The sequence below is a fragment of the Pyrus communis genome, chromosome 10 (genome assembly GCF_963583255.1).
Source record: "Pyrus communis chromosome 10, drPyrComm1.1, whole genome shotgun sequence".
NCBI classification, from domain to species: Eukaryota; Viridiplantae; Streptophyta; class Magnoliopsida; order Rosales; family Rosaceae; genus Pyrus; species Pyrus communis.
Genome location: NC_084812.1, coordinates 12,660,798 through 12,672,317, shown reverse-complemented (window position 1 = coordinate 12,672,317; position 11,520 = coordinate 12,660,798). Strand labels below are relative to the sequence as shown.

The 11,520-nt window shown below is 38.3% G+C and overlaps 2 protein-coding genes across 2 annotated transcripts; both read right to left on the bottom strand.

The window, feature by feature from the left end:
* Positions 1-421: 421 nt before the first annotated feature.
* Positions 422-1,662, bottom strand: LOC137747874 (heterogeneous nuclear ribonucleoprotein 1-like). Its single transcript, XM_068488011.1, has 2 exons — positions 1,441-1,662; positions 422-964 (listed from the first exon to the last, which is right to left on the bottom strand). Exons 1-2 carry the CDS (start codon positions 1,660-1,662, stop codon positions 422-424), a joined length of 765 nt encoding a protein of 254 aa, XP_068344112.1.
* A 1,112-nt stretch (positions 1,663-2,774) lies between these two features.
* LOC137746786 (thioredoxin-like protein AAED1, chloroplastic) lies at positions 2,775-6,486 on the bottom strand. Its single transcript, XM_068486792.1, has 7 exons — positions 6,079-6,486; positions 5,772-5,818; positions 5,552-5,666; positions 3,713-3,757; positions 3,489-3,548; positions 3,300-3,395; positions 2,775-3,156 (listed from the first exon to the last, which is right to left on the bottom strand). Exons 1-7 carry the CDS (start codon positions 6,388-6,390, stop codon positions 3,037-3,039), a joined length of 795 nt encoding a protein of 264 aa, XP_068342893.1. The 5' UTR covers positions 6,391-6,486; the 3' UTR covers positions 2,775-3,036.
* Positions 6,487-11,520: the final 5,034 nt, after the last annotated feature.

Genomic DNA, 11,520 nt, shown 5'->3' with positions numbered 1-11,520 from the left:
GTGCTGATAACGTGTTGTGGCCTATATTTAGTAGAGAGATCTGGCAAAGGGAAGAGAGAGAGATTGGTGAATAGACTTGAGGAATTGTGTGTTAATTCTCCAGTCATTGTGCTTTTATTTATAGTAATAAGGATGAGAGAAACTTGTTCTCCAAGTGATACAAAGTATATTAGGAAAGATCTTCTAGATCCCTAAGCATTCCTATTTTATCTCTACTTAGGATTTATACAATTACATATTGATAAGAATATATGTCACAACACTTCAAAGATTCTTTAGCGTAGCTAATTGAAGTGCGAATAACAGTTTCATATGTCATGTCCGATGAGGCCTTCGTAAACAAATACCATATCTCAAATTCATTGATCAAAATCCGAATAGGTCTGAAACTACAAGTAATTAACCCATCGGACCCTAAGAATTAGACTTGATGGTCATACGGACATATATAAGGGAAAAGATAACCAAGTGGACGGCACCCTTCTTGGTGTCCAACCTCATAAGGACTCAAACAACTAATGCAGTAAGCACCACTATAGAACAAATTTCCAAAATTTCCAAACCGATGAGGCCTTGTTCCATAATCGAATTCTACTCGGTTACGGTCATATGTTGTGACCGGATTCTTATTCGTACCCATCGGCACAGCCCTCTTTACCTCCACGAATTTATCATTCAATTCATGATATTTGTTCTGCAAGGCATCATCCGCGGCGTCCTCTGATTCAAAAGTGATGAAGCCAAAGCCCCTGGACTTGCCACTTTCCTTGCAACATACTATAACTGCATCCGTAACTGTGTCGAACTTCTCAAAGTAGTTCTTGAATTCCCCTTGCGTTAGATTGTGTGGTAAACCTCCAACAAAAATCCTTCTGGCGTTATAAGATGGTTCGGATTGAGCATGTTGGTCCTCTTGGTTTTGGTTTTTCACAGTAATCTTTGGTAAAGCTGTCTTCACATCTACCTACATCATATAATTTGGAAAAGGAAAGACAAGAAAGACAAGAGGTCACTATCTAATACACCAAAAGTTAAACTGTAAAAATAACACACAGATTCACAAAATTCGAACAAAAGTTAGATATGCTAGAAAATAAATGGCAGCAAGATGCACTAGACATGGGCTTTCGAACTATATATTGTGCTTGAACTACATGCAAGAGGGGCAGTGGAGGTTATAAATTCAACTGAGGCTTGCATGTTTAGGTGGCACAGGATGCCTGATTGATGATGCTTCCCTGGTTTTTGTTGTGTGGCAGCGGCGTGATGGTAACAAAGTGGCACATGAGTTAGCATAGTTTGCTCTTCGAACGGAAGGTTTTTCGTTTGCTCTTTGAACGGAAGGTTTTCCTTCATGGATTGAGGATGCAGCGCCATGGTTGAACGTAAATCATAACACCTGTGTTGGTACAAATTTAGAAAACATAGATAGAAACATACCTTTCTACCGAGGATGATGTGCCCTTCTCCCATGACTTGTTCAGCCACCGATGGGTGAGTGAAGGAAATAAAGCCGAATCCTCTAGGTTTACGAGTAACTTTGTCTACAATAATCACACAGTCCTTTACTTCACCATACTTGCTGAAGTATTCTTTCATGGTAGTTTCAGTAAACTCGTTCGGTAAGTTAGCCACGTACAACCTTCCGGGCTGAGGTTCCATGGCAACCAAAACCTAGAAAACACACTTGCAGGTTCTCAAAAAATATTACAAGTGATCCGAACGAGGAACAGGAGAGTTTACCTTAAGTACCTAGAGAGTACTCCTTCTCCTTCAGGTATTAGAAATCATAATGTAAATAAATTAACTAACAAACAGAGTTTTGATAGGATTAGGTTTCTTACCCGTCCGTACACACACAAGATTCACCGTTCAAAATATCGGACGGCTCCAGATCCCTAATGAGGCAATTTTTTATTTTTGTTTCCCTTTCTGCTCGACTCCACCAATCTTCCTGCCCTTTTCTTCCATCTTTGCGCTCACCATTTGATCTTTTTTCTCTCGTATTAAAGATTAATTTTGTTTATAAGCAAAAAAGATTAATTTTATTTTGTTATTGGTAGTTAGTATTAGAGTCTAAAGGTAATTTTCTACATTTATAAGTAAATAATCTTAAGCTCGATTATCTTCAAATACCCATTCGAACTAAATTATTATGAATATTGAATAGACTATTGTGTAAAAAAATAAAAAAATAAACCAATAAATGGGGTACTTTGATCAAAGTCCAAAAGTTTGAGTTGTTGTACAAATTTTAAAATCACTTCTAGACATGTGTCCCGGGAGTGGTTTTATGTTTTCTCGAATGGGCTTCTAGTCATGTTTAACTTTCTTCGTAGAAACACATAAAAGCACTTCCGAACATTAGAAGCACTTTCTATGTGCGCGCTTGTGTGTTTTTCATAAGATTTTTAAATAAACTCCTACGTGTTGAGAATTATTCTCTATTTAAGCAGTTCCATACAAACCTTAAATGTTCAATCTTATTGCCAACATACATACAGTGATACACCATTAAACCTCATAATTCACTACCCCATTCATAGTAATTTTTTTTTCCCCATAAAGTATATATTAAGTGTCTCAAAATATATTTATTTTTGGCTAATAAATATAAATTTAACAAAGCCAAATAAATAGATGAACAAGAAATCATATCAAAATGCATAAAAAAGAAGAAAAATGTGACCCGTTTTTAATTTTGTATGTACGAAGATCAAGGTGAAAAATTGCTTTTGTGAAGGGGGGAAAAGTAGCGTGCTGCTTGACACGAATGTTTTGGCAAGACAATGTAGCACATGGCCACTTTTTATTGAACTAAGCAAATACGGGCCTTACATACTACAACGAACTCCATTCTGTATGGCAATCTATATACTACAGCCAGATAAATGCAATCTATCAGCATACATTTTAATTTTAACTATACAAACGTTAAGACAGACACAGTCGAACAGGCGGAGTGTCCGATGGTCTGATTACTCTGCTACATGAAATATGAATGTCTCTGCATTTCGTATGGAGACTCCACTGGATCTATGAGACGGGAACTTTGCGGCAAACATCGAAGATATCATCTAAAGGGGCATGATCACCAGTCCCTTCGTCTTTCCGACCATACAACAATTGCTTACCTTTGAAGACAAACATCCCTCCCTGATTTATATTGAAAATAAGAAAAGTAAAACATCTGTTAAAAAAAATTAAGGGTGGGTTGAATCAACGACCACGTCGACCAGGTTATCTGCTTAATATAACTCCTAATAAGATATTATAGAGAATTGATCAAAAGCTTAAACCTGTTGTAACACACTACTTCTGTCCTCTGGAGTGGCTTCAATGGTATAATTCTTCAAAGCTTTCTGAAAAGCCTCAAATCTTGAAAATACCTTTGCCTGCCGTATCATAGTTTTCCAAAAATACACAAATATCATAAAAATTACTAGCCGGATTGAAGATAACAAGCAGAAAGCAGGAAACGAACATACACTAGCTGGATTGAAGAAGGTTCGTCCAAGTCCATAGTATAATCCCAAAACATCGTATGCCTATAACCAAAGTGTTGAGTCAGAGACATTCACCAGAATAAGAGATTCACCAGTTAAACATACATAATTTATCACATTATAAAATGAATTACCTTGCGATCAGGACAAAGTACATATAGAATTTGTTACCTTGAGAAGACAAAAAAAATTACAAAATTTATTACCTTGCGATCAGGATCAGCATAAAGGCTATCCATTGGAAATGGTAACTGAAGATAGGACATCATGGGGGAAAGAATCAGCCCAGAGATCAAGATATAAAGTCCATGGCATCAGCATGCACATATTAAATTAAGAAATCGCAATAATTGGTTTAAACATTTAAGGAGAATACAGGATTTATGTTGTGTAAACTTATTCAAATGCTATGATGCCTTGAACATAATTTGAGAAGAGATGATTACACGTTCCTCTATAATCTGAGTCCAAGTCTCTCTAAACATGTGATGTAGAAAACGTCAGACCTACTACTTATGCCAAAGTCCAGTATCCTGCTATGGCAGACCTATTACTGATGCCAAAGTCCGGCATCCTCGACACGAACCTAAGCAAACTAAGTAATGACATTAAGGTCAAAGTAGGTGTAAATAGCTTTCTCCAAATGGAAAGCATATAAACAAGTATGATCAACCACTATCATGTCACGTGACATGCTTATTTAAACAAACTAGGTTCCGTTCTATGATAGCATGATTGAATGAGACTTCACCGAATGATGTTTGTTTCATTTTGTCAAAAGGTTCCTAAAATTTTGGAACATTTTGAGCATATGAAGAAATCAAGTGGTCAAATTAATCAATCATGTCAATGTTTCATCAACTGAACTGTTTCTTAAATAAACATGACAGATGACATGATAGTAGCTAGCCATATGTGATTGCATGCTTCTGATCAAGAAAGTCAAGGAAACAGGTACAAGAAGGGTCTCAATTCTACACATCTTAATACAGCTTACGAGTCATTGAAGGCTCATAGGCTTTCTTACTTTTTCTACTTTTCTGAACCGGTTAATATAATAAAAGGGCCCTATTCAGAAGCCATAAAACCACATACTTTTAAACACACCTTCAACCTCCAGATGAGGAACTTTAGATCCTTCCACATTTAAGAGTTGAAGATGCATATCACACACATTGTACACACACAAGCCAACATTAACTACACTGTACGAATTATGTTTGTGTACGCACCAACATTAACTGCACAGTGTACAAATAATGTTTCCTGTCATCACCCTACATATAAAACTCCGTCTCCCTTATTCTTATTTCCCTCCAACCATTATCTCACTAACTTCTCTCTTCACCCTTCACCCACTTATTCAAAATCACATAACAAAAGGGACTAGTTTGAGTTTCTTAAGGGCAATAAGTGTCAAAGGACTGTTGCAATGGGTGAATAAACGCTCAACAAAGACATCTGCTTGATAAACAGATAAACTAGTTCTTCTGATGAGTACTACGAAGAGATGTTACAGGAACCTCGCACAGGTAAATACTGTTCCCAGAAAATATTATGTACCCTTCAACTGTTAGATAAATGGTAATGTCCAATACACTTAAAACTGTTAGATACACATGACGGTTACAAATGTTAAAAAATAAGTGCCTGTATCTGTGACCCATGAACAAGACCCCGAACAGATATTCATGTCAAGTGGCTTTCTTTTGATGATCAGAAAACTAACATGCTTAACGTAACATTAGGTTCACCACTCATATAGATGTTATGTATCAGATATAAGGATCGCAACCATTTGCTAAAAAACTTAGCATCTCATTCCTTGATCCAGCATGTATATGGGATGTATGTGGATCCATACCTGACACATATCAAATAAAACCATATTGCTGTTTCACGCATACCCATTCTTGTCATGCCATATCCGATTGTGATACTCATTAAATGCAGATATAACCGTAAAAAATTACAGCATCAAACACAGCTTTAAAAAAAGCAGCTGAAGAAACGCTGTGGTGACACAAGGAGGAAATTAAAGATACCCGTTCAGCAAGGATACGAGCTTTATCGGGAGTACCAACACCGACTGCAATTAGTTTCACACCAGCTGAGTCGAATCTAGCTTTATTTTCTTTCAAAGATGCAGCAAGTTCCCAACTTCAAAAAAACAAGCACATATAAAGGTAACAAATCTAGAGAACATCCAGCAACTTAAAAAAAAAAAAGCCCCAAATTACAAATATGGTTAAGAAGACTAATTACCAGCAAACGCATCCGAAGTGCCTCAATAGTGCAACAACAGCCACCCCCTGAAACAAAATAAATAAGCAACAATTTCAAAAATAATAAACCAGATCAAATCAAGAAAAAATCCAAAATTTTCATAATTTCTGCACATTATTATAGCAAGTATCTTTATAATTTCATTGCTAAACGCATGTAAAAACATTTTCCAATCAAATTAACAGAAAAAGGATACTCCAGAAGAAATTAAAATCACAAAAACAAATCCAATCAATAATTTAAGAAAAATTAGAGAGATTTGAGAGGGTAAAAGTAGAAAAGTGACCTCGTTCGGAACCAAGAGGTCTTTGAACTGGACGGAATCACCAGCGGCGGTGAAAATGCTAACGTCGCCGAGGATCTCACCGATACTGGGGTTGAAATCCACGGCGGTGCTCTCGTTTGAGGAGGCTCTAGGAACGACAAGTCGTCTAGCGCTAAACTGTGTCGTTGATTTCGGGGAGTAGAAGAGGGAGAGAGAGTGAGGATTGCTAGGTGGTGATTGGGAAATAGCGAAGTGAGATGGATGAGAAGGATGAGAGAGGGTTGGAGAAGTGGATCTTAGGGTTAGGGTTTGCGAGGAGGAGATTAGGGCCATGTCTGGCTCTGAGAAACCCTAGGGAGCTGAGCGGAGAAGCAGTTGAGTAGGGATTTGGAGAGAAATGGTGGTGGTTAGGATGGGAGGCAAACGACTTTTCCTTTTCTTTTTCTGTGGCGGGAAATGTCATTGGATAGAACCACCTAATCATGATTTGGTCCAGCCCATTCATGATCAGCCCGGCCCAAAATTTCAGTTTTTCCTTGTAAACGCTAGTATATGATATGTTTAGTACTAGTTTGGTATTGATGTACTTTTATTAAAAATGGGTATTAAAAAAGGCTAAGCTCAAAAAGATGTTTGGTAAATACTTAAAAACAGTTTATTTTCATAGTTTTGGGCCAAAAAAATTGAAAACGTGTAGCAACAAAAATAAGCTTATTCTCACAGCACAGTAGAAGTAGTTTTTTTTTTTTCAAAGCACAGCAATACCAAACCAGAATGTATAAAATTTTGGCTTTTTTACCAAAATGGTTCCTAATATTGGCATAACTCTTCACTTTGGTCCTTAATTTAAAATTGATGGAAGTGGTCCCGAGTTTGTCTATCATCAATCATTTTGGTATATCCATGAAAACTCCTTAAAATAAGGAGAAAATGACAAAATTACCATCAATTGATTGTCAAATCATTTATTAAATTGATGTTATAAACTTCTTATTTAAGTGTCATTGAGTAAATCTTATATTAGAATTGATTCTAATTATTCTTTCCTATTGGGACTTGTATTTCTTGGAGGAAAAAGATTTTTTTTCCCTCCCTTATTACTATAAATAAAGGCACTGCGTAGGAAGAATAACACATTCTCTACACAACCTTACAAATATATCTCTCTCATTTTCTCTCTGTGTCGTTGGCCCTCTTTCTTCCTGTTAGATAAAATAGATCACAACAAGTTATCAATTCTTTCCTACCACTGTGCTTAGGAATCTAACGTGGAAGTTTTTCTGCATCAAACCAGTTCATCAATATCATCACGTAATTAGGTTCTTTCAAAACAACGTTTTTATCTCGATATTTTTGCAGCCCTAATAGAATGAACATTCACTATAATGCATGATCCAACTTTACCTTTTTTAGAATTTTAGATTCTACATAGATTGTGTATGCATTATATTCATAATTATTGAATTATGTGAATTGATATTGCTATGAATTGCATCATATATCTGCTCATGCATTGAATTAAATGTTAAATATGCACATTAACTTTATAATCTGGAATTGAAAAAAATTACAAAGTATTTTTTTAGGGTTTCGTTGAAACCCAACCATGTCACATAGGTCATATTTCTTTTCCCAAGCTGAGAAACTCGAACCTGGAGCCACTGCTCTAGGCCCAAACCTTAAACACGACCCCTAAATGGCGTATTCTCCCTTGAACCTTCGAGTAGCATGGCTTACAGCCATGCCTAGCCACCACAATTACCTCCTCGACGACCTGAAGTCATCACCGACAAGTCCTTGCTTGAAATTCGATGTTTTTCTTTGAAATTCAAATAAAAAATTTCTGAAGTTATACAACTTCGAGAATTTTTCACTCTCTGTTCAAACTTATGGGTTGTTGTCGAACCCACAACCTTCGCCTTGATTTTTGCACCACGACACGATCGCTTGAAGCGGTGGCACCGATCTTCTTTTCTGGTGAGTTCACCCAGCTCGCGATAGGGTGTTTAGATCAAAAACCCAAGCCTACTTGGGCTTGGCTTGTCTCTCGGCAAAGCTCTAGCCCTTTGGGCTATGGCGCTCATCTCGGCCCAACACCAACCTGTTGGCCACGGTGTTCCCACCGCACTGGATCTCAGCTACTGCTGTTGCTGGTAAATTCGTGTATATGTTGCACAAGATTGGCGCCCTCATTATGGGCCATGCCATCTGGGCCTATAACTGTAACCCACTTTTGTGCATATGGGTTTTTTGCTCAAAACCCGGCCCGTGAATAACACCAGCCTAATTGGGCTTTGGTGTTTCCCCATGTCCGCATTGCACAGGATCCCAGCCTGTTTTGGGCTTGAACTCGCAGCCCACTTATTTGTGACGCTTAGGCTTGCTTTCATGCAAGGTCTGTGTCTACCCCAACCTAGTTTTTGGAACAGGACCACGGCACCCATGTTTTTAGCCCGCCCATGGGCTTTGGTCCATTATTTTTGGCCCTGAGTTGAAATGCCTATTTTCTAGGCCTTATGGGTTTTATAATTTTTTTCACCCACACTTTGAATTTGCCCCGAAGTCCAAATAATTAATTCAATTATAATTCTAGACCAGAAGTTCTATTTGCATATTCTCTTGTTGCATAATACTGTGTATATATATGTGTTTGTTTGCATGAACATATGAATCTGAAGTTCATAATTATTTTTCGAAACCTGAAGTTTCTAGAAACATGCCTTATTTGAAAACTTGAAGTTTTCCTTAAAAACATCATCCATGAAAACCCTAAGTTTTTTTCATGTAAATTTAAACCAATACATGTCTATTGGAACATGAATGTTCTACTCTTATGTGAATGGATTGATTTTTTTTTATTGTACTAACTGTAAACACCAAAAATTCCTGCAACAAGAAACAAGAATACCGTGTACAAAATATATTTTGTATTAATGATTTTGGGGTTACAATCTCTTTGTAATTTGATCCTCTGATTCTATCTTCGTAGGGTGTAGGTTTGTGGACGAGCTGTTGATCCAAAAGGCCGTCGGGGCTTGATCTAAGGATGAACAGTTGATGAATGGATCTTCAAGGGGCGTTGGGCTTGATCTTGAAGAATGGGTGTATGAGTTTGTTGAGGTTGTTGATCCAAAGGGCCGTTGGGGCTTGATCTTAGGATGAACGATGAACACTTTCTTCAAGGGCCGTTGGGGCTTGATCTTGAATAATGGTTGTGTGGATTTCTTCAAGGGCTTTTGGGCTTGATCTTGAATGAACGGATGATGAACGGATCTTCAAGGCTTTTGGGCTTAATCTTGAAGAACGATTGGATGTGTGAATTTGTTGAGGTTGTTGATCCAAAGGGCCGTTGGGGCTTGATCTTAGGATGAACGGTTGATGAACGGATCTTCAAGGGGCGTTGGGCTTGATCTTGAAGACTGATGGATGAGCGGATCTTCAAGGGCTTTTGGGCTTAATCTTGAAGAACGATTGGATGTGTGGATTTGTTGAGGTTGTTGATCCAAAGGGTCGTTGGGGCTTGATCTTAGGATGAACGGATGATGAATGATGAACACTTCTCTTCAGATTTGACGAAGAACGAAGATAGCTTTCTTGGTCCTTCGAGATTTGCTTGAGAGCTTTAGAGTTTCAAAGCTTCAAAGTTTTGGTGTAATGTAAATTTCCTTCTTTCTTTCTTCCCTTCTTTTTCTTCTTTCAAAATGAATGCCTTGGCTTCCTATTTATAGAATTCCAAAACTTGATTTTTGGATTTAAATAATCAGATGAAATAAATCATTTCTGCCAGGTACTGACACGTGTCCTATTTGATGACTTTTCCAATTTATTTTGATTCTTCGTTGAGTCACACGCTACATGTAAAATTTATGTGACATGTGAGCGTTGAAATTTTAATTATTGGTCAACATTCATTTCACCGAAATTTTGATGTCTACAAATGCCCCCACTTCAAGGCGCGTCGTAGACATGTGCTTGTCACGTGTAGAAGATGCGTTTTGAAGTCCCTTAATGTAGATGTCAACCCAAGGACCGTCGAGGCTTGATCTTGAATTGGGCTGGAAATTTCTTCAAGGGTCATCGAGGCTTGATCTTGAGTTCGACTGGAAGATTTTCTGGTTTCCTCCAATCATTGATTTTCCACAAGCTTAATCTTGAACTGGGCTGGAAGATTCTTTTGGTCTTCTCCGAAGGTCTGAACTTACTCCTTTTATCTGGAGTTGAATTTGATTCAAGGGTGGTGAACACTTGATTTTGAATCGGACTTGTGATTTCTTCAAGGGCCATTGAGGCTTGATCTTGAGTTCGACTGGAAGATTTTCTAGTTTCCTCCAATCGTTGATTTTCCTTTGTGCTACTCTTGAACTGGACTGGAGGATTCTTTTGGTTTCCTCCAATCGTTGATTTTCCTTTGTGCTACTCTTGAACTGGGCAGCAGGATTCTTTTGGTCTCCCCCGAAGGTCTGAGCTTACTCATTTTATCTGTTTCTTTGTTCAATCTCTCCAATTCGTATTGAAGAGGGTTAGAGGATAGCTCAGCATATGCAGTTGTTGCTTGTCTCCACATGCTTCAACGTATCATTTTCACTTGCCTTACTTGCTCCCCTTTGCAGAAGTGGTCCCTTCTCTGGAAGTGTATCAACCGTTGAAGATGACTACTCGAGAGCAACGCTAGGTAAGCAACCAGGGAATAGCTTCCAGGCAGTCGGCTCCAGATCGAAAGACTGACTCCAAGTGCTGGCTGATTGCTTCTTTCACTTTGCCATGCGAGTAAGAACAAGGACAAAGAAAAGGACAGGGAAAGAGCATGATATGAGATACTTTTGCTTTTGACCTTGATGATATGAGATACCTTTGCTTTTGAAGAAGCGGTGAATGAATCAGCACATGCTTCAATCTATCGTTTCCTCCTGGGTCATCTATACTCCAGGCATCTAGTATCATCTTTGGGGAAGAAGAAAAAATTGAGTATTTCGAAAGGCTTTGCTGGGAGTACGCCATCAGAGGTGAGGAAAAGTTGGGCATTTTCTTCAGGTCTGCCTTGCCATAAGAGATGAAGGTCGACGTATATAGGGATTTCTTAATATCAAGTGATGGTACTGTTCTTTTACCCTTGTCGACAAACGTCTCTTCGATATCTGAACGACGCCTCTTTAATTTCTGAACGACGCCTCTTCGATTTCTGAACGAGCGCCACTTTTGACAAAGTTGCACGCGTTTTCTGAAAAGCATAGAAAGCGTCGCCGAACTTTGCGCCTGTCGGCTAAAGACGTGTAGTTGCGATGATGGCCTCCACGTGTTTTCGACTTTGTCAGATATCTTTTGACAAAGTTGAACGCGTTTTCTGAAAAGCCGCGAACGCGTCGCCGAACTTCACGCAGGAAAATCCAGATTTTTGAATCGGTGGTCGTGTCGCTTGGCTTTTTATAGAGGTATCGATCACCTCCAACATGCACACTTTGAAGA

Coding starts and splice junctions, on each gene's coding strand:
- LOC137746786 (XM_068486792.1), bottom strand. CDS start 6,390: ATGGCCCTAATCTCCTCCTCGCAAACCCTAACCCTAAGATCCACTTCT. Junction 5,819..6,078: donor ACCTCTTGGTTCCGAACGAG/GTCACTTTTCTA, acceptor ATTTTGTTTCAG/GGGGTGGCTGTTGTTGCACT. Junction 3,157..3,299: donor GAAGTAGTGTGTTACAACAG/GTTTAAGCTTTT, acceptor AATATAAATCAG/GGAGGGATGTTTGTCTTCAA.
- LOC137747874 (XM_068488011.1), bottom strand. CDS start 1,662: ATGGAACCTCAGCCCGGAAGGTTGTACGTGGCTAACTTACCGAACGAG. Junction 965..1,440: donor ACATCATCCTCGGTAGAAAG/GTATGTTTCTAT, acceptor TATATGATGTAG/GTAGATGTGAAGACAGCTTT.